This window comes from Nicotiana sylvestris, chromosome 2, assembly GCF_000393655.2.
Source record: "Nicotiana sylvestris chromosome 2, ASM39365v2, whole genome shotgun sequence".
Taxonomy (NCBI): Eukaryota; Viridiplantae; Streptophyta; class Magnoliopsida; order Solanales; family Solanaceae; genus Nicotiana; species Nicotiana sylvestris.
Window position 1 is genome coordinate 202493630 of NC_091058.1, and position 24243 is coordinate 202517872.

Genomic DNA, 24243 nt, shown 5'->3' on the forward strand with positions numbered 1-24243 from the left:
AATTTATCAGCTTCCCGCAATTGACATGTCTCTTTCCTGCCTCAACTTTGGCTTTAGACAATGTTAGGCTAATAGACAAAGCCTGTGGAATGGTAGAAAGAGTAAGAAGTTCTAATTACCACAAATGCCAAACAATAATAAAGAGAGAGCCTTAGCAGGAAATCAGTTTTTGCATATGCATTGCCGCATACATTTTGATTCTGAATAAGCTAATGTTTGACATAATTCATGTTCCTTCATCATTGACTCAATACAGAGGATAACTTTTAAAAAATGCACTGCAATATATCATGAGCAGTTGCTACAAAAATATTCCCTTAAGCACATATTTCATTTCAAGCAAATTGTATAGCATCATTATTTTTCGTGGAACATTCATATCAAACAAATTGCATAGTATCATTATTTTTTATAGAACATTTACTAGGATTATTTTTGATTATCCGCGCATCGCGCGAGTACTAATACTAATTGTTTATTATGCGTTTATTTATTACATCAGTTTCAATACATACACCTTAATCGACTAAAAGTCAAAGTAAACGATCATATACCGACTTGAAATGACGTTCAATCTCATTCCTTAGTCCTAGTTAGGTAATGCATTTAAGAGTTATATTTTGCCCATACCAAAGCAAATGGATACCAAAATTAGATTATTTATGTAGAGAAAAATAAATTGGAAGATTACTACTCAAATGGGAAGTCTTAAATATGGCATAAAAATGAACATATATAGAAACTTAATCAATTGTACTAAATGAACAATTTTATCCCACATTAATGCACACAATAATCTCGAGATTTACATTCAAATTTTACCCTAATCAAAATTACAAAATCCAACAATCAAAACAGGAAAAGGAGAAATTAACAAGACAATGGCAACATCTTCTTCTTCCTTAGTATTATGTCTAATTATTTCTTCCTTAATAGCACCAAGTACAAGTAACCCCTTGTCCCAAGTATGTATCAAATCAAAAAATCCAAGGTTTTGTTTGGAAGTCTTTGGTCTAAATCCTCATAGGAGTCCTCATGAGTTGACACAAGAGGCCCTAAACTTAGCCGTGGCAAACGCCTCGGGAACAATCACAAAGATTGACACCTTTCAAGATCAAAAAGAAGACGGTAACCTAAAAGTGATATATTCATTGTGTTTGAATTATTACCAAGCAGCCGTTGATGCTTTAAAAGCTGCAGAGGAGTTTTTGATACAAGGTCAATACAGTAATGTAAACACAGCAGGAAATATAGTAGAGGAAGATGCATCAAATTGTGAGAATACTTTTAAAAAAGTACCAGGTAATTATGTGTCAACTCTTACCAAGGACAATGAGAACCTAGGATTTCTTGGTAGTATTGTTGTCGCTGCTGCAGATGTTCTTTCTAATTCGACATCGCCAAAAAATTAATAAATGCATTGTCATGTGTTATGGCAAGAACGCCAATTAATAAATTAGAAAAAAAATTGTCCCTTTAGGTTTTTCAAAAAATTCATGGGGAACGATTTTTTTTCTTTTTCTTTCTAGTTACTTGTTTATCTCCATTGTAATTCTCTTTTTTTTTTTTTTACTTAATTAATCAGATGAAATTGTCTTTTAAATAGTTGACTAGGGATGTACATAGGCCGGCCGGGTTGGTTCGAATTTTACAATTACCAAACCAAACCAATTGTGTCAGATTATTAAATCTAAAGATCAAATCAAACCAATAAAACTCGGGTTTTTCAATCTCAGTTTTTTTGGGTTTTCTCGGATTTTCGGGTTATTCGGGTTTTTTCTGGTAAAATCTTCGTAGAGCAAAACATGTAACTTGCGCTCATAATATTTTTTTAATCCTAGTAAGATGCAACTACATAAAGTATTTTCCAAGAAAATAATACAAAATATGAGATGTGTCATGGCATTATCCTAAAATATTCAACAATAAAGACAATAAAATTATGTAATATAAATATTTCTAATTAAAAAGCCATAATAAAATAAACATAATTTAAAAGTACTAAGTCATCCTAAAATAAGTAGACTAATAAAGGAGTATTAATTACATGATTAAACGCTAAAGAAAAAATAAAAATAGGTTATGCATTTTTATCTGAATTATTGCAAAAAGAAAAATAGATATTCAATACATTCTCGTTCGTAGTATTGAATTGATTGTCTTTTGTTAGCATTAGTATTGATTTGATTTTGGTTTGGCTTTTGTTAGCCTTATTTAATTTACTAATATTAATGGCTATAACAGTTATTGGAACATTAAAAAGTTCTAAGTCCAACCTTGAAATAATACCTTAAAAGATAAAATTACAAAAAAAATAATAAGAAATCTTTGTAAATTACATCACAATAAGTATATTTATATATTAAATATATCTAAAATTTCTATATATGTAATGTCGGGTTGGTTTGATTTCAGTTAGACTTTCTTTAGTTAAAACCAAACCAAACTAATTATGGTCGGGTTTTTTTTTCCAATACCAAACCATAGTCGGATTTTTTTTCTCAATTTGACTCGGATTATCGGATTGATACGGTTTGTCGGTTTCCTTTGTACACCCTTATCGTTGACTTTTAACCTCTTCATGTGTATGAGTGATGCAGCCGTGCTAATTTTAAAAGCTTATATATATATATATATATATATATGATGGAAAATTAATTCAAAATTGAGGTAAGAAACCTAAATTGTTTAAGATTTTATATTTGTTAATTTACTTTTTTAATGTCTAAAAGAGGAATTTTAGATTACCACAAAATTTTAAGATCATTAAGAAATTTATGGGATTCTAAATAAATTATTTTTCCTTCATTTTATTTAGACTAGTTTTAGTGTACGTGTGTTGCACGTGTATATCACGTCAATTAATATAAATTGTGTAAGAAGAATAAATTATTAAAAATTAGCAATTGATGTTATACTAAATGCGATATTTGTTCAAATGATCAAAATGAATGTTATTACATCTATACAATAGCTGAATTCAATATAAGATGATATTTGGTTGAATTAGTTATATGGTATTTGGAGTTTAGAGATTTTATTATCATTATTATATAATATATAAAATATGTTATGTTATTACATCTCACTCAACATTTCCTTTATTAATAATATCATAATACAATAAAATAGTTATTACTTAATTAATTGTCAATTTAGGACAAACTTTTTTTTTAACGCAACTAAGCGCACAGTCTTTCAGTTGGTATAAATGAAGTGTAGAAACTTTATGCTAATCATCGTGTAAGGAATAAATCAATTTTCAATTTTTCTAGACAATACAAAAATAAAATTTTAATTTTAATTTATCAAGATTCTAAAATAAATATTTTATGTAGAAAAATGAGGTTGCTATTTTTATGACAAAAGATATTAAAAGTTTAAAAACGTGTTCTCCTCTATTTTTTTCCAAGTATATTAGTTTTATTTAAAATTTAGATATCATTTATAGTTAGAATTTTACATATTATGGATGTAAATTAATTTATTTTTTAAATACGGCAAATTCTGACTTCTAAAAATTTATACCGAAAGTTAAATTATATACTCTTTAAAAGTAAAAAAAAAAAAAAGGAAAAAACTTAACATGCATTGGTGATGTCTTCTAGCTAATTAATTATTGAACATATTTGAAAAAGAAAAAGAGACTAACGATTATATACATCGGAGGCTAAGAATACGCATTAAACTCTAAAAGCATGTCCACAATAATATAAATGCTGGTTTAAGGAAAGAATTGAAGTAAGGTGAATTTTGATTGAATTTGATTTGAAGTAAGGTAAATTTTAATTGAATTTGAAGTCCTAAATATTAGGACATTCTACATAGTTTAAATAAGATTTTTTTTTAAAAAATATATATTTGATTTTGAACTTCTAAATATTAGAAAATAATTAAATGATTATTTTATCTAATATGGAATCTGTTTTTAAAGGATTAAAAAAGCAAATATATTCGCTAAGGCCATAATTTTATAGAAAGTTAAGGATGGTTCGTTTCTTACATCAAATTAGAATGAATTTGACACCTTTTGAGATAAAATTAGATTGCATTCAAATTAAACATATAACATCTCTAAAATTCAAAACATAAATAAAAAGGGTTAAGAAAAGACTCCTAAGTTTTTAGTATTTGATAAGGATCAATATTCCCGGAAAAAAAATCCCATAACAAAAGTAGTTAGAATTATTTTTCTCTTTAGTTACAATTTGCTTACTTGTTGAAAAGATATTTTTCTCTTTACTTAGCGTTGATTTTAGGAATTGAAAAAAATCTAATTCCTAGTTGAAAACATATTTTTCTCATTTATTTATGTGTGAATTTTAGGAATGCAATTTGTTTACTTTTCTTTTATTTACGTTAGAAATTTAGGAATGTTTTATTTTTTTTCTTTTAACTTGTAGATGGACTTTTTTTACTTTTCGTAAGTACATTTCATATTAGATAAAATTGTAATTATACTCAATATATGACTTTTTTATTTAAATTAGAAATTATTAAACACTTTGAGGATTATTTCGTCCCTTCTTGAAAAGATATAGTTTTTATTTGCATTTAGGATATTTTTTTGTTTTTCGTAAAAAAATTATTTTGATACTTTGACATAAAAGAAATAGGGTTATAATCATAGAATGTTGTTTTGCTATCTTTTGGTTACCATAAAGGAAGAGAAAGTTTTCAAAGGCTCTTTTTTCTTTTACTGCTTGATAAAGTAGCAAATTTTTCAAGAAAAGTTTTCTCATAACAATAACAGATACCTATTCCTTCTTACGCAATTTTGAAGGAATTAAAATTAAATACAAATTCCTAAGATACGTTTTTTCCGGGTAAAAAGGTGTAGAAAAAGTCAAAGTTGTATATTTATAGTAAACTTCAAAAGTTCTAAATATATTAGGATATTTTAAATGATTCAAATAAGAAAATATTTAATACCCAAAATTTTAGTTGATTCATGTCACATGACTATTTTATCTAATGTGAACTTTATTTTAAAAGGGTAAAATAGGCGAACGTTATTTCGTTAAGAGTATTCATACTTTTAATATAGTATAGATTAAATTTGTAAGATTACCATAAAAGGGTAATGAGATGGCACATTTGGTGGTTTAAATTTTGGGTTAACCTTTCTTGGAGGTCTGCATTCTCATCTCATGGTATCTAAGGACAGGAGTGGCTAAATTTCTCAAATCCCGTGCTACAAATGCTTGTGATTCTGATCTATAATTTGTTAGTTAAACACTCCAACTTACAAAATGATCATCTAATTATCTCCAAAATTTATGTGTAACGTTTGTGTTTACGTGTTCAACTTTATACAAATTAATGTATCTACTTGTGCATACCCATTAATTGATGGCATACTTGCTAGCTGAGACTAAGTTTGAGTGCCTATTTGTGTATTACCATCAAGGAACATTAAATTGATATCTTCTATCTAGGCTTCTGTCCAGATAGATGGTATGCTTGGATTATTTCATTTCTAAATAAAGGGAATTCCAATATGTCCATTCTGTATTCTTTTCTAGTCTCCTTTCGTAGTTGTAGCAGATTGTGAAATCATATCATAGGTCTAACTTTCAAGTCATAATTACATAGGATATCAACAACCTTATTTCTTTCTCTATAGTAAGTGCTACTATCCTATCCTCCATAACTCATATTTGAGCGACGGATAAATTATATAGCTAAACTGAAAAATTTATCACTAATCTCATTTAGCGTCAGATTTTCAAAATATTATGCTAGCTACTAGCGATTTAGCAACTAATTAGCGACGAAATTCGTAGTTAAGTTCGAGTTTGTGTCTCAAATCTAGAATTCTGTCGATTAACTTCCATGAAATTTTTAGTTTTCCAAGCAACCAGTTAACAATGACAAAGAGTCAATTTTCACAATGATATGATCTTGCATCCTTTCTCCACACACCAATCTAATCTAGTCTTCGAAGCCAATGATTCTACCATATTATTTGTGATAGTACCAAAAGGGATTGCATAAGCAGCTAACAGTTCACCATTATGATTTCTAATCCCTCTCCACCCGGCACTAAAGCCTGGGTTGATTTTGGTGCAGCCAACAGAATTGTTCTTGACAAATTCCAAGTTTGGTAGGTTGTATAAGAATAGTGCGGAATAAGGTGTATTAGTAATGTATGAATTAGTAATGCAAGCATTAGTTATGCAGATATTATTTCTTATTTACTCTTTGATGTGGTGTATTAAAATTATAATGCATTGCACAATTTTTAAGAAAAATAGTTATTTACAAAAATGCACTCCTATTCTCTAGCTTTAAGGGACTTTAAGGACAATTATATCTTTAACCATACTAATGCATGCATTAATAGCCTTGGTATTACTGATGCCATGATTTTTTATACATTACTTATACATATGATAATACCAAGTATTATGTATAACAAATATAAGTATTAATTATACATATATTGAAAAAATATAGCAAACAAGGTATTAGTAATACATAGAGTTAATGTTTGCATTATTTTTTCTAATACCTCCAGCCAAATGACCCCTAAACTTATGTGGCATATACATCACATCTTTCGGAATGCAAAGGGGGAAAAGGGGGAAGGGGAAGGGGTGGGGGGAGGGGGAAGGTTTCAAACAAATTTAAGTTATAAAAAGTAAAAAGATCTTTTTTACAAGATAGTGAACCTAAACTCGTAATTTTACCCTTTTTACCGGTATATCAATTATTAATGTTTATCAAGAATTTACTTAAATTTTTTTTTATAAGTGATATGATTGTACACTCTTCCGAAAATATAGTAGGAACCCTGACAAGGGTTTTATTTAATGAATTTCTCTTTCTCTCGTCATCTTGTGAGGTTTTGACTTACATGTGTATTCTATTAGCCTTCTAATTAAATCCTAATTAATTTCGTAATAACATCAAATATTAAACCTACTATAGGTCATTATTACCGAGAGACATCTACGGAGCAACAAAAAAAAAACACAAATAGACAATATTTAAGAAAAATTTCAAAAACCTAGCAGCAGAAGGTATTTTACATGACATGGCAGCTAAATAAATATATTACTTGGCAGAAAGCTATAAACATGGATCAATAATCATGTTTAACAAAAAATTCAAAGCATTAAGTTCCTAAAAAAACATCCAAACCCATTCAGTTTCCTAAAAATAATCAATACTCCTAAAAATAAGAACATATAAATGGAAACGTATTAGGAGGATTATTTCAATCCAAAAATAATTTCTTCGTGTAGGTATAGTATCCCATTGTTTGAGCGAGAATCTTATGTCACAAAAAGAATTCAATCAATAAAAAGGTTAATTAATACTATTATTTATATAATATTAAGTTTTAAAATTTATTTTATCGTATATTTATACATAAGGAATAATAATGGTATATATAAGCATATAAATATAAATTTTTGTTACTGTTTGTACATAAAATAGATATTGAATAATAAATAATATTTTCCTCACATATACAAAGTATATATTTTAGGGAAAAGATCTGGATTTACCCCTTTACTATAGTATATTGTTTACATGTGTCCCCCGTTATACTTTTCACCCATTTTCGCCCTGCCGTTAACAAACTTTTCAAATTTGCCCCTAACCTTAGCAGCTGACCCCTCCAATTTTTTTTCATGTCCGCTGCTATGTCATATTAAAAAAATAAAAAGGTGCACGTAGAAACAAACAAGTGAAAAGGAAGGGACTTTAATCTGCCTTAGACCCCTCCCCCACACGGCCACACCACCACACGCGTCGTCCTCATCACCCCCAGCACCCTTCATTCACCCAGAATTTTCTAACCATTTTTTCTTTTTTATTCCTTTTTTAATTTTACTTTCTTTCCTTAATTCAAGAAATGATTCTCACAAGATTGATACAAAATTTTCAAACTGCTACCAGTTTCAAAAGAAATATTCAAATCTGGAACTTTTAAAGCTCAACAATGGTGAAGCCGATGAATCACATTTAATGCTAATTTTTCAATAATGGACTTCCAAGTCTCTTACTTGAATCTGACCCAGCAACGAACACATGAATTTAATTCAAAATTTTAAAAATTTAATTTACTATCATGTTATTTCATTTTAGCTTAGATTGTTTGTTTAATTTTCTTGTTCTGGTGAAAATGGTGTGAAGGAGATGACGTGGTGTTTTGATGAGGAAGAAAGAGATGTAAAGAAAAAGAGGAAGAAAATGAAATAAAAATAGAAGTAAAAATGGAAAATGAACAGATTTGGAGGAGACTAGGTGGGTATAGATTGGAAAATAGTGGATTTTAAATGGGAATCAGGTATTAAAATTAGGGATCGGTGAATGGCCCCATATCTTGACTCATTATGTGGTGAATGACATAGTGCCATCTAATTTGGTAGCTGACATGGGAAAAAATTTAAGGGGTAGCTGCTATAGTGTAGGGATGTTAAGGTTAGGGGCAAATCTGAAAAGTTTGTTAACGGCAAGAGCGGAAATGGACGAAAAGTATAATGGGGGACACTTGTAAACAATATACAATTATAGAGGGACAAATTTGGACCTTTTCCCTATATTTTATATGGCAAATACATAAAGTATATACAAATTTCATAAGGTATACATAAATTATACATCAGATACATAATACATACACCGAAATGTACACAAATATACCTTTTTTTTTTAATAATTATGCGTCAATATATATACTATTTGCATAAAAGATATGCAAGTATTATGCATTTCTGTTTGAAAGAATAATAAAAATATGATTTTAAGAGCAAAAATTATTAGAAGGAAAATTTCATAGAAAACGCAAGCTTGGAAAGTTCTAATTAATGATAAGAGAAAATTATGAATAGATTAATATGGCTCAAAACCTGTCACGGCCCAAACCGATGGGTTGCGATGCGCACTCGGTACCTTACTTAACCGAGTACCAATATAACGTATCTTTACATGTCATACTATCATAAATAACTAAGCCAGAAGGCTGCCGTGATATAAGTAGAATACAACATGTGATACCAAGTTATACATAAGACATACGGGCCTACAAGGCCAAAATAACCACTCGTATACTGAACATAGGCCGACAAGGCCATACAATCTTTTACATACATGACATCTGTCTACAAGCCTATAAGAATACATAATTTTCATAAAGGTCGGGGCAGAGTTCCGCCATACCAAACAATAGACATCTAAATCATGCTAACCAAACAAGCAACTCCGAAGCAAATGGAGCGCACCAACATCTTTCGCTGAGCTGATAGCCTACTTGGAGGGTTCTCGACCTGTCTATCGGGACCGGCGGGCATGAAACGCAGCATCCCCAGACAAAAGGGATATCAGTACAAATCGTGTATCGAGTATGTAAGGAATGAAAACCAGTAAATAATAGACGTGAGAGAAACATGGAGTAAAAGATTCGACATGTACGTTTGCATAGCTTTGTGAATCATTTTATTTTTATAATGTCATGCATATGAGTATAAATGTCATACCATGCATGGGTATATGTGTTCATAACATCATCAAGCCTCTAAGGGTATCCCATCATATCATCTCGGCCACTGTGGGCAAAATCATCAACGTATACCAGCTGATCAGGTGGTGGTGCGTATATAACACCCTAATATTTTCTCATATCCCATATATATATATATATATATATATATATATATATATATATATGTACATATACATATGTGTGTATGTGTATGTATATAACGCCATCTGATCATGGGTCAATGTACATGAATGCAATGCATGAGAAGTACGTCAATAAAATCTCTTGGAGTGTCATAAGACCATTATGCCTTTGAATAATATCATAAAATAAACTTTTTCAACTTACGTATTTTTCTGAGACCCATGAACAGATGATAGAATAATATGACACATGGAGAATCAAGAACAAACGAATCTCTAGCATTTCTATGAATATAGTCGTTTATGGAAATTATGCATTTGCTCACTTCGTTTGTGTCGTATAGATCATGCCAAAAGAAAGAATGGATAGCCTTAATATACCTGGGCTGATTCTCTTGACAATCCTTCTAACATACGACAATCGCGATAAAACACGTGACGGCAAGACCGGAGTAGGGAAAAATCTGTTAAGCTTAGCATCACCAAACAAATATCTCATTAAGAAGGCTTCATACTTTAATGAGATTAGAAGTTCTCTCAAAGTTAGGAACTCCATCTGTTAGCTTGTTGAAGATTTCATATAAAATCTTTGTTGAATCTCTTATTCTATCTCTCTTTAATGAATTAGAAAGATGGAATTTTTATCTTATTGAGTGGACCCCACATAAATGAATCACCCTTGCCTAATTAGGCCATCTTACCACATAATTCAAGAGTCATTATATGTGTATAGTGGGCTTCCACGTTGGGCTTCAAGAATTCTATCCAAATGTCTTAATTAATTCCTTAATTAATTTGTTAATCCTCCATTAATTAATAATTATCCATATAATTAAGAATTATCTCAAATTACTTAAATACTACTCACTTTTAACATACTTATATACCTTACTATCATGGTCATGTGGTACCTTGTATGGTACTAGTCCATAAATATCGGGTATTAACGTTCGGCCTGTATTTTATCCCAACATACCAAACTTGGACGAAAATTCATTTTCTTTGACTTGCTTCCCTCTCACCTTCACGAATTTACTCATCACTTGTTTGAAATAGCATAATCCTTATAATCTCCAAATAATCTTTTCCTTGGGCTGATGTCAATTACCTTACGACAAATTCAACGTACAATACTATAGGGTGCAACATCGTCGTAATTTAGTACTGCGAAGCATAATATCATCGTAATGTAATATTGCAAGTCATAACATCATCGTAATATAATACTATAGGACGTAACATCATCGTAATATAATACTGTGGGATGTAATATCGATGTAATATTGTAGGGCGTAATATCATTCCCCCCTTTGGAACATTCATCCTCGAATGTTGACTGATGCTCTTATCATTTTCATAAATTATAGCTCTTGTGAATACCTTAATACTCTCCTTGCCATTTAGGTAGTTGTTCTGTAAATAAATCCAAAGGCCAGAGCATTCCCCCCTTTAGGTCTCTTTCCCACGCCATGACTTGTGATCGAATTCTTCCAATCTCGTAACTGTTGCTACCATCTATCATGCAGCCTCTAGATACTGACCTTGTAAGTGTGCCTATACGACTCTTCTCACCTTTTTCCTCCAGCTTTTAGCCAATCTCTAGGCCTTACTTTATAAACATATACAAGGCTTAATAGGATGCCTCTCTAGCATCTATAGGTGTACTGAAGTTCTTCACTCGGTACTTTGTAGAACTTGCGAATATAGCCATATCTTATTTCATAGATCTGGTTATCCATTAGTATGACTTTACTGCATCTATGTAGGTCATACTATGCCATAATTCTTACTTCGATTTATCGTTACTGAGGTCTGCAACCAACTCCAGGTTACTCTCGTTGCTTATCCTTAAGACTGATGGTTTAATCTTATCTCATATTGTTGAACTTTTATCCATCTATTGTTGATTCACCTTAATGTTGATTCATCATCTACCATTGATAACTTGATCTTTTATGTAACACCGCCGCTAGGGCTCGCGTTTCATCGTGGACATATGGAGTGATTAGATTGATCCACCTAGGGGTGATACTATACTTCCATAACCGTACTTTATAGCATCCCAATGTGACTCACCTTATATGGGTATTTTAGTCCCTTATAATTCATGAAATCCGTTTTTCCCTTTTTTTTCTTCTTCAAATCATTACTCAAGCGAAGGCCCAAACGTCATCCTTTATTTATCACAGTTACACCCTCATTCTGCTACCAGGGCAGCATCCCATCTCTTCTAAATGCTACTAGTCTTAGCCTCTTTTGAGTTCATTCAGGCTAAATTGAGCTTTCTATAACTTAGAGGAACCATCAGCTCCTTTGTTTTCACGGGCTTAGTCCCGAGGACTTATCCATTTTCGTCAACTTCTCATTTGCCTTCTTCTTATCCTTACTCTTGTCTTTCTAAAACCTTGTCATTCTATCATGCTTTAGCTTGCGATCGATTCCCTTATGCTTTTCTGGAACATCAAGCGAGACATCACATCGTCTCTAACTCTTCTTTTACTCTCTAATTAGACCTTTCAGTACTTAGAAACTATAGGCTGGAAGGTATGCTACTGACGATGCTGTTATCATTCCTGGATACTGAATCCCAGCGCTTCTAGTCTTTTACCTCAAGTATGGACCATTCTCATCCTTCTATACTTGAGTATTTCGTACATTATTCACCTTTACCTTACTTACATTAAAATATCATCTCACATTCTTCTATCTCTCTTTCATAACCTCCCTCCCACACAGGTATAAATCACATCCACCATTTGAAGCTCTATTATAATACTTTCACCTTTGGTGCCTATACAATCCGGTGGGAGCTCCATACTGAATTCTTATGAGGCTGATATTTTTCTAATTGGCTTTATCGTAGAGTCTTTATAGAATATGGTTGTTGTGCTATCTCTCTTGTACCTCTAATATTAAGAGTGATTCTTCTATGTTCTCAATCATGATTCCTATAACTTCTGGGTCCAATAATCAGATTCCTAATTTACTTCGTTGATGTAACTCTTTAGTTTCCTCCTTCTTCTGATCGGCCTTTATATCGGCTTAAGTTATCTCCCGATTTGTAGTTCATGGTATTAGTTATTCTGTTTAGCCTTTCATAGGCGCTGGGGAATATGCATGATACAATCCTTTAACAATTTAATCTTTCGTTTATGACCTGGGTTCAATTCTTTCTTTTAATGTATACCAGAATCTTCTATGGCTGTATATACTGCATGTATAAAACTCCAAACCCTTAAGTGCATTCATAACGTAACCAACTCTGGATCATTGATCGAATAATTTCTTTCATTCTATTTTAGCTTTCTTTCAACGTAAGCTATCACTTTTCCTGGACTTTCTGCCCCCTTATTGCTCCATACTTAGCTTATCTTAGTGCCCACACATGCCAGAGTTTTCATGCAACTCATATGATCTCGAATATTATTTTTAATTTTACTTCCCGTTCACTAGCCACGATAGGATCCACTTTCCTTTGGAGTGCTTACAATATTGTTGTGAGACTGTTGTTACACGACCATTTCCTCTTTAGGTCGTTGTGCTTAGGTTGAAGCCTTATTCCTTATTTCCTCAGCTAGTCTTTCGTTGTAGTACTTAGGGAGAACCCTTGACTCTCGTAAAGTCGTGAGATTATTACGGACCTTTTGATGTCCTTCCTTACCTATAATCATCCGTAGTTGCTTACCTCTGTGCCCTTATGCTTATAGGGTTGCTTCTAAACTGATATTTTGACTGCCTTCCTAGTGACACTTTATTGTATCCATGTAATACTCATGTGGTACCTTTAACTACCCCGACTCTTATTCGAATATATCTCAAGTATAATAATGACATTACTGCCAGGCTGAATTCTCCATGTTGGGGTTTACTACATTTATCTTGCATGATCTGCTGATTTGTCTGTAACTTCTTGTCTAGTCATGACTAGGCTCTTCCTGAATCAACTACTAACTACTCGTCGGCCCGTTCTCATATCCATATTCCTTGTAATCTTTCTTGGGTTATTTCATTGTCTTAACTTACCTCACGTACTAACTCCTTATCTATCAATAACATCCCATGCAAGAACCCTTACTTCCCTTTTTTGACGTCTTACTTACATAACGTTCTAGAATCATAGCATATCTGTAATGTTTGGATAAGTGCAATCTCATCCCGTTCTCATTTTTATCGCATTCTTCCTTTATCATTCCATATTCCCCCCTTTATGGGAGTACTAAGACTTGGAGCTATGACGACCTACCTATAGATATTTTTCCTCTTCATCTTTAGGGTCCTTTCACATCATCCATGACCCTTACTCGCCTTGCGGTAATCCTTCTGTACCAAGTATAACAAAATTCCTCACTCGCGATGGTGACACTTAGTGTAACTGGCACATACAGTCTCTTAAGCTTAACTTTGCTCATATTGCTTGCTTTAGGAAAGCGTCTCCCTGAATGACCATTCTCTAAATTCATCATGGATCTCCTTCTGTTGTCCATTCTATTATTGCCGGAATGTAATCTGAAATTCTCATAATGCTGGCTATTATCAAATCACTCAGTTCCTAATTCATGTTTAGTTTATCTTGTTCACCAGTACATACTGATTTCTATTACTCTGGGGTCTAACTTTTTCTTCGTTTAATCACGTTAGAGTCGTGAACTTATTTCTCGAAATGAGGATCTGACTGTATGGCCTATACTCTTTTGTTGTCTTAAGGCCCATCACCTTTCGTCTCTTTCTTTATTTGACTATAGGTTCTGTCACACTCTACCGTTGTCATCCATGTATCACATCTCACTCATAATTCTTCCTTATCTCTTTTCTCATTACTCTGCTAATATTTCTATATATCCCTTTCTTGTGAAAACTTCAACACGACATTCTTTCACTTTTATCTCTCCTTGTTTCATCCATCGGCTCTTCGGGTTGCTCAACGTCCTCGCTCTACTAGGGATGAGGGTCATGCTAAGATAATATTAATCCCTTCAAGGCTTTCAGTGCCTATCTTCTGAATTTTTTTGATCATGCTAGTATTCACATCTAATTGTAATATTCTAGAGTGCACAATCTGGGTGTCTCACAAGGAGATCTATTAGCACATTTGCAATATCCTTCAGCAATGTCAACTAACACAAACAATTCATCCACCATTTTGGGTTACTCTAACCCCAGCCGGGTCGTGATATTATGTCCTTCTCTTAAACCATATTTGTTAGCTCCAATAGGGCATAACTTAGATCGGTGTGGCCAATTATACATACCTCTGTTACTGTTGAAAGTAACTCAAAAATGCTTATATCTCTCTTCCTGAATGGTAAATAAGGATAATCTTCATTATTTGGGTACCTCGTACCCTCTTTCACCTTGCTTCCTTTACTTGTTGAAACTTGTATTTATCTTCTGAATCTCTCATTGTCTTTCACCATAAATGTGGATAGATATTCTTGTCTTAAGGCTTCTTTTCCAGAAGCTCACCAGGTTCTTCTGACTCAACTCTTTCACAACTGCATTAAATCCCTTACCAACCATCTTTCTAAATGTAGGCATCGCTGTATTCTGAATAAGGTCGAGTTTAGGAAATTGTGTTCTTACAACTGTGCTCTACCACACAATCTAGAGTAAGAAGAAAGAGTGACAATCCTAAATGCCCCATAACATCCTACTTATAAGTGTGGTGCACGACACACCATAAAGAAGACTCTACTAGACACGGCTTGTAGACTCCCTAGGACAGAACTGCTCTAATACCACTTTTGTCACGACCCAAACCGATGGGCCGCGATGGGCACCCGGTACCTTACTCAACCGAGTACCAACATAATGTATCTTTTCATGTCATACTATCATAGATAACTGAGCCAGAAGGCTGCCGTAAGATAAGTAGAATACAATATGTGATACCAAGTTATACATAAGACATACGGGCCTATAAGGCCAAAATAATCACTCGTACACTGAACATAGACCGACAAGGCCATATAATCTTTTACGCACATGACATCTGTCTACAAGCCTCTAGGAATACATAATTTTCATAATGGTTGGGACAGAGTCCCACCATACCAAACAATACACATCTAAATCATACTAACCAAACAAGCAACTCCGAAGCAAATGGAGTGCACCAACATCTTCCGCTGAGCTGATATCTTACTTAGAGGGCTCTTGACCTATCTATCGGGACCTGCGGGCATGAAACGCAACGTCCCCAGGCAAAAGGGACGTCAGTACAAATAGTGTACCAAGTATGTAAGGAATGAAAATCAGTAAATAATAGACGTGAGAGAAACAAGAAGTAAAAGACTCGACATGTACGTTTGCATAGCTTTGTGAATCATTTTATTTTTATAATGTCATGCATATGTGTATAAATTCCATACTATGCATGGGTATATGTGTGCATAACATCATCAAGTCTCTAAGGGTATCCCATCATATCATCTCGACCACTGTGGGTAAATCATCAACGTATACCAGCTGATCAGGTGGTGGTGCGTATATAACGTCATAACATTTTCCCATATCGCATATATATATATGTACATGAATGCAATGCATGAGAAGTACGTCAATAAAATTTCTTGGAGTGTCATAAGATCATTATGCCTTTAAATAATATCATAAAGTAAACTACTTCAACTTGCGTATTTTTCTGAGACCCGTGAACAGATGATAGAATAATATGACACATGGAGAATCAAGAACATAAGCATCTCTAGTATTTCTATGAATATGGTCATTTATGAAAAGTGCGCATTTGCTCGTTTCGTTTGTGTCGTATTGATCATGCCAAAAGAAAGAAGGGATAGCCTTAACATACCTGAGCCGATTCTCTTGACAATCCTTCTAACATATGATAATTGCAACAAAACACGTGACGGCAAGACCGGAGTAAGGAAAAATCCGGTAAGCTTAGCATCACCAAACAAATATCTCATTAAGAAGGCTTCATACTTTAATGAGATTAGAAGATCTCTCAAAGTTAGGAACTCCATCCGTTAGCTTGTCGAAGACTTCATATAAAATCTTTGTTGAATCTCTTATTCCATCTCTCTTTAATGAACTAGAAAGATGGAATTTTTATCTTATTGAGTAGGCCCCACAAGAATGACTCGCCCTTGCCTAATTAGGCCACCTTACCACATAATTCAAGAGTCATTATATGTGTATAGTGGGCTGCCACGTTGGGCTTCAAGAATTCTATCCAAATATCTTAATTAATTCCTTAATTAATTTATTAATCCCCATTAACCAATAATTACCTAATAATCCACATAATTGAGAATTATCTCAATTTACTTAAATACTACTCACTTTTAACATACTTTATATACCTTACTATCATGTTCATATGGTACTTTGTATGGTACTAGTCTATAATTCTCGGGTATTAACACTCGGCCCGTATTTTATCTCAACATGTCAAACTTGGACGAAAATTTATTTTCTTTGACTTGCTTCCCCTCTCACCTTCACGAATTTACTCATCACTTGTTTGAAATAGCATAATCCTTATAATCTCCAAATAATCTTTTTCTTGGACTGATGTCAATTACCTTACGACAAATTCAACGTACAATATTACAGGGTGCAACATCGTCGTAATTTAATATTGCAAAGCGTACCATCATCGTAATGTAATACTGCAAGGCGTAACATCATCGTAATATTATATTGCAGGATGTAACATCATCGTAATATAATATTGCAGGACGTAATATCGATGTAATATTGCGGGGCGTAACAAAACCATTCGCTTATGGGTTTGTGTTGAATGGTTTATGTTTAAGAAATTGGAGGTCATCAAATAAGGGGAAGAATCTTTTAAAATGCTATAACTGTAAATGAATATGCTATTTTTATAATAAAGCAAAAGTACTATTATATGTATAAATATTTTTTAATAAGAATTCTACCGTGTAGAAATCTCAAACTTTTAAGATTTCGATTGTTTCTTTTATGTTGTTATTCATCTTTTGTTTACTCCTAAGTCACGAATTTATTACCATTATGATGCAGAGGTACAATTTAAAGGAGGGTGTGGGATGGCTTTCTTTTACCTTGTCATTAGCAAATTATCGCATATTTGCCCTTGCCATTGACGGAGCTCTAACATGAAACGGGAGTGCTTTACGTGTCCAAATTATTTGAGAAAAAGATATCTAAATTTACCCTCAACTTTTTGACTACGGTCTTTAAAATTACTCTAAAGTTGGAACTCAAAGACAAAATTGAAACTTTCTCCTAACGATGGAAGTAACATTGGACAAAAGTAATAGAGCGCCAAGTAGCTCAATTACTGATATTACAGGGAAAAGTTGACTATTTTCTCTATTAAATAAAAGTGTGACTTTCGATAGATATAAGAGAGCACAATATTTGAATTTGCTTTATTACTCTCATGGAATTATGGCCTAATCTGCACCACTCATATGGCAAACGGGGCGGGGGCGGGGGCGGGTGCAAGGCAGTGCGAGATTAAAGCTATGTGGGTGGGGCGGGTCTATGCGGGTTTAAGCAATTTTTCCTCATTGGTCCATTTGATGTTCTGCAAATTATCTGCTAAGTGCTAACCCTTTCCACTTTTGCATTGCTGGAATCACCATCAACATTCCAGGAATTTTTCTTGGTTGGTCTATTTGATATTCCAGCATTTTATCTGCAAATTTTCCAATCTGATACAAAATCAACTCTTCCCAATACCTGGTGCTATTAGGCAAAGACAGAAGGGAACTTGACTGCAAGATCCACCCGTCGAAAGAAAGACAAGTCGGCCAAATATCGCAAAGTCTCGATATTTATCCCCGATCAAGAAGGAAACCCATAAGGACCTCGAATTTTTGGTGCACTCGAGAATTGAGAGAATCAAATTTTACTAACAAAGTTTCACGACGGGCATATTGATACTTGTAGTGACACACCTAATCAACCAATTAATATTGTGCAGTATCTAGCAAAGAAGAAACGACTTTGAAGGTGACAAAATTCTAGGTTGTACGTACTACCAGCTAATAATCGATGCAGATCAAATTAGAAAAGAATGTACCCAACATAATGAATGTCATTAAATGAGAAAAGCAGTATGGCATTGCCAAAAGATACTAGAAAGTCGCAGAAAACAATTTAACACAATGAAACGATGGGTTATGTAACAAAGAAAGCTATAAATTTAACTACAACCAGGACCTCAAAGTGCTCTGTGATTCTCTCTTATGCAAAACTTTGTGCACAGCTCTCTAAGCGCGGACCCCCCTGTTAAGATTAACCATGCGACCTGATCCATCCATCTGACTTCCCCTCGCACCTCCACCACTCTGATATCTTGAGCCTTGACCACCGTAAGTCCCCCGTGCCTGATTAGTACGGTCCCTCGATGCTTGCCCTGAAGCTGATCTACCACCTACATATCCTGTTCGGCCACCACCGCCACCTTGTCTGCCTTGTGAGAAGGAGAAGTCCTGCCACTTACCAGCACCAGCAGCTGCAGCAGCATAATCTTGGCCGTCCCTGCGCCTCAGGGGAATGCCCTCCAATCCACCACCACCCATCCTCGATTCTGTTGCTCTTTCATTACTTTCTGCTAATACTGACAGCTTTTCCGTTAACTGGAATGCCAAAGACTGCAGTCTTGTATGCTCAACATCGTGAAAGACTATGCATCGGGATGGTTGATCCCAGCTTGCATGAAGCTCCTCAGAAATCATCATTTTGCTCACGATGCTATGGATCTGTGAATCTGAAAGGTCAAACATCCCTGCAAGCTGATCCAAACTCAAAGAATTATAAGAAGAAGAATATGTGAAAAGATAGGTCCTCAGTGCCTCTTCTTTTATTTTGCCCCTAAGCATCTCAAGAACACTATCCTTGTTGCGTAGCAGCCTCCACACGTCGAGGGAGTTGATAACATCAAAAGCCTTTTCAAAGTTTCCTTGCTTGAGGGCCCTTGTCGCTGCCATTACATGGTCCCTCACATTTTCAGGTGGGCCGGTGAAAGTTTGCCTCTCACTCACTTCAAGCAATCTCCGGAATGTCTTGCTAATAACCCTGCGCTTCATGTCATGGCTATTAGCTGCCATGTTTGGCACTTCAAGAAGCATTGCACATGTCAGATGGACGGCCTCAAGAAGCTCAAGATTTATATGCATATGATACGGCATCTGACGCCTCCTCTCCATCCGCTCCTAAAAGTGTCCAACATGCATAGTTTAGAAGCTTTGGTGAGAATCATAATGAAGAAATTTCACAAAAAAAGAAAAAGAACTATCTGATAAATGAGCCAGTTGAGGGTGCAATCCGATATAAAATATATGATTATTTCAGTTACTATGAATTCGTTCGGACGAATTTGGCTAAAACTGATGGAATTAATTCAAAGTTCTGCAACGTTCTTTTAAGTTTACTATCCCTGGTTTACTCCCGAGCATCCTTCCAAAGAACAAGTTTTGCTAGTTCCGTTTTCGAGACATTATGTCAGCAGTTAATGTCTAAAATCTTTTAAAATAACAAAAGTTAAAACCCTCTAAACTCCCGCATGTGTGAGGAATGGTTCCCAACAGGTTCCTTCTACCACACGTGGAGAAAGCAAAATAAATAACAAATGATTTAATTCTTAGTTATTCAAGTATAAGTTATCATTTTAGTTCCTTTATTACCCAAACTCTCTGTTCAGGTCCACCACCTCCACCTTACACATTTCTTCACTTCATCAAATTCTCCTCTAAAACGTTTCTTCTTATTTTGTCTTCTCTCCAAATTTCACTTTTGTCAGCATTCAACCACAAAAATGGTTCAAGCAAAGCATGACCATATATTCTTCAAGTTCATGTCTTTAGCACTACACACCCAATTTGTGCCCTGATATGCTTTCAATTCATTTTCTAATTTCCCATAATTTCCTTTGCCTACTAATAGCAATTTCCTCTTTCAGCTATCACAAAAAGTACAATTCCGAAGATAATATCACAAATTTCACCTATCTGTCTCTATTAGCAGGACTTTCAATCTGCATTATTATGCTGTCAAATCTTAATTGCCACACCTATCAATTCTTGGCTCTTTTCCTCATTTTCAGTCAAATGGTTGCCAAGAATTACGACTTCTCACTCGCAGTAGTGGAAATGGCATGGATTATGCTAAGGATTGACTACTCAGGAATCTTTTGGCTTCTTTTTGGTGTCTTCTCTTATGAAAACCATGAGGGAACGCCTCAGATTTAAGTAGAAAAAGTTACAGAGTATTGCCCTTTTACGGGATTCTAAAGCTACAACTTTAGATACCCACGTAAGTCATTAAGTAAACCAACTAATAAACTGATCTTTCTTTTCGAGTTTCAACTAGAACCTACTTTCTTGTTGAACTGCGCAACACAAACACTCAGAAACAGATGCTAGCTACTACAATTATGAAGTACAATAAAGCAGCTAATCTCAAAACATAACAAAGGAGGAATATAATGGCACGTAATAAGAAACCTGTTCTGGGGTCTTCTCATGATAACGACTTTGGGAGACACCTTGCGCGAGTAACTCCTTCACCCTGCCGGCAGAATAGAGTTCAGCCAAGCAGCCATGTGCTTCTGCAACAAGTGCCGCCCTGAATGCACAGAGACCGAGCTGAGCCATGGCTCTGTTGAAAAGTATCTGAGTTGAAATGTCCATGTGCTGGATATTATCTTGCAAGTGACTCATCAATAACAAGTCACGGGATGTTGAAAACTCATCCAAGATAGCATGGTGGTATATATCACAGAGCATTGCACGGGCCTTGGTGCGTTCATCCCCATATTTATATATGAGAGAAACGAGACTGTCCATCAATGTCCTGCTGTTCTCTTCAAAAGCAGGTTTCCTGGGCACAAGCTCTGGAGTTGCAACAAATGCAGTTGGACCTCTACTCTCCTCAACCACTTTGTTTTCTTCTATAGACTCTGCCTCTCCTTCTCCTTCCGTAAGCTCAGCCAACTTCCTCATAGCATCATACACTCCTTGTGGTTTATAATAAATGAATTCAACCTGTTTGAGAGCCACTTTCGCAGCACCCTTGTAGTCTCCTGCCCGTTCTAAATAATGTTGGACATTTTGAGCAAGAACCAAAAATAACGGCTCATCCCTCAGCCTCTCAACATACTCACGGGTATGTGGATCAATTACCTGCAAGCTCTTGAAAAATTCTACATCTATCCTTTCAACAAAGGCAACCAAGTTTCCCCAGATCCTTATCGTCCCCGAGTGGTCTGCTCCTTTCTGGGTCTCATTTTCATCTGGTTCCACCATGTCATCAACCACAATGTTTGGGTATTGGGTCAAAACATCGAGGATGGTAAGCATATTCTGCACGCACTTTTTCCACACATTTATAGGCATGTGTCCACTGAGACTTGGATTAACATCAAACTGCGCAGACACAACACTAAACAGAATTTCAAGCTTTTGTGCTGGAGTCTTGGCCACCTTGGTCAAGAAGGTGAGCTGTTCAACCAATTCAATCTTTCCAGTCCCCTTTCTTCCCCTAGCAGCAACAATTTCCTTGAACTTCTTGTTGACTGTCTCCCACGTGATTTGACTTGGATCCTTGAACTGTTTATCCAAAAGTTTTTCTTTCTTGCTTAGCATCTTCTCCCACCCAGTACCGCTCTCCGCTGTCTCATCCCGACTTTCATCTTCGTCATCTTCCTCATCAGACGCAGCTGCAATCTTTGTTGGGTCCTCCTCAAACTCCTCTTCATCATCCTCTTCTTCCTCTTCTGACTCTTCATCATCACCAGCCTCATCCTCACTCTCGGGAGGATTTTCCCTGTACTTGTTAATCAACTCCTCATACTGCTTGTTATTCTTTTTCAGTTTCTGTTTCATCGAATTTAAGGCTTTAGCATTACTACTACTCATCTTCTTCTTTGCCTCCTTATTGGCCAAAGCCTGACTCAAGAAATCCTCCAGCATCACTAGAGCTTTGATATAGAGATTTGGTGCTTTAACTGATTCTGTAATGCGCATGACCTTCTCCAGCTGCTTGTTGATCTTATCAAAGCTCTCCTGCAAGCTGACCCAGTCATTAATCTTCATAGCATTCTTCATCTGATCAACGGTAGCAGACAATTCCTCAAAGCGCTTATCCTTTGCTGACCGGACAACTCGCTTCTGTCCATCTGACTCATCACTGTCGCTGTCACCAGCTGCAAGGTATCTTGACCCAGCTGCTGCAGTGGTAGTCTCAGCCGGCCCTTCATCATCCTCCTGCTCGTAATCACTCTCCTCCTCCTCCTCGGTTTCACTATCGCCCTGCAAATACCATAGTATGAATCAATTAAATAACACCTTCCCTAAACCCTTATACTTTATGCAGAATGAGCTATCCCCAACAGACTGCCATATACAAAAACAAACCACTCATTCACAGCACCTTAAATTTTCTAGGCTCACTAAGCAATTCCTTCTGAACAGTTTAAGATTATATTTCACATCACACTGTTTACACAAACAAGTAAATTGCTTTTCAGCAGAATAGCTGGCAAAAAGTGTGAACAAATACGGATTATCGTGATTTGTATCCAAAGGTCACTTAGACATTGAATAATTGGATTATGAAAGCAATTCAAAACATCCAGATGCAAGTATCCATTCTTTATGTTCGGGCACTTCTTACATCCAATTCAAAACAACCAGATGCAAGTACAATCACATAACAATTTATTATGCCTCAATCAAAAGCTAGCTGGGATCGGCTATATGAATTATCATTATCCATTTAGCTCTATATAGAGCAGATTCATTCCAATATTCAATAATTTAGGATTATCTATCACTAGAGTTCTCATAAATTAATTTTAAAAAATATCTTTATCAATAGTTATCAAAAAAATATATCTTTACCACTGTAAATTGGTGAATAGATTATTTTACTCATCCAAACACATAAAGAAAGAACTGAATCTTTAATTGAGGTGAAAAAATCATTTACCTGAGTCCAAAAACGGGACGCCATACTTCTTCAAAAAATTCTTCGAGAAACGGAGATAGAATGAGCTGCAATTACTCAAAACAAAAATAAAAAATCAGATCGAGAATAAATCAACAAATACTTCAGCGGTTTTACAAACACCAATTTTGAAGAAGAAAAGATTCGAACCTGTAAGCTGGAACTGTGGTTTACAGAAAGCTTAGCCGAGAAAGAGAAGAGGGAATGGAATTTTACAGTAAAAACCCTACAGAATGATAAGGGTTGGTCCGACTCCGCTTTTGGGCTTCTATGTGGTGGGAATATGAAGTCACTAATCGAACAACGCCACGGCCCAATGTAATTCGTTTTGGGATTTTTACTTTTCCTATGCTATATACGAAACTTTATTACCCTCCCTGGTCAAGTTTTAACTTAATTACATGGGCATATATAATTTACCAATTATATACAATTAGTACTAATAAGTATCCCTTTATATTATTATGAATTGAATAGGAATTTATTTATTTCCCATCACCGCTCTCTCTCTTTATCTCTCCCCGTCTCTCTTTCTCTCTCCGTTTCTCTCTCTCTTTCTATCCTTAATTTTCCCAATTTTCTTCCTTCGATTTTCTCTGCTTTTTATTCTCTCTTTTTTCAGCAATTTCTTTCATGTATCAC

General features: G+C 34.7%; 2 protein-coding genes across 2 annotated transcripts; one reads left to right on the top strand and one right to left on the bottom strand.

Moving 5' to 3' along the window:
- Positions 1-881: 881 nt before the first annotated feature.
- LOC104248788 (pectinesterase inhibitor-like) lies at positions 882-1412 on the top strand. The gene has a single exon (XM_009805112.2). It carries the CDS (start codon positions 882-884, stop codon positions 1410-1412), a length of 531 nt encoding a protein of 176 aa, XP_009803414.1.
- A 17258-nt stretch (positions 1413-18670) lies between these two features.
- On the bottom strand, positions 18671-23926 carry LOC104227950 (eukaryotic translation initiation factor 3 subunit C-like). Its single transcript, XM_070168416.1, has 4 exons — positions 23752-23926; positions 23584-23648; positions 21099-22904; positions 18671-19808 (listed from the first exon to the last, which is right to left on the bottom strand). Exons 2-4 carry the CDS (start codon positions 23605-23607, stop codon positions 18864-18866), a joined length of 2775 nt encoding a protein of 924 aa, XP_070024517.1. The 5' UTR covers positions 23608-23648; positions 23752-23926; the 3' UTR covers positions 18671-18863.
- Positions 23927-24243: the final 317 nt, after the last annotated feature.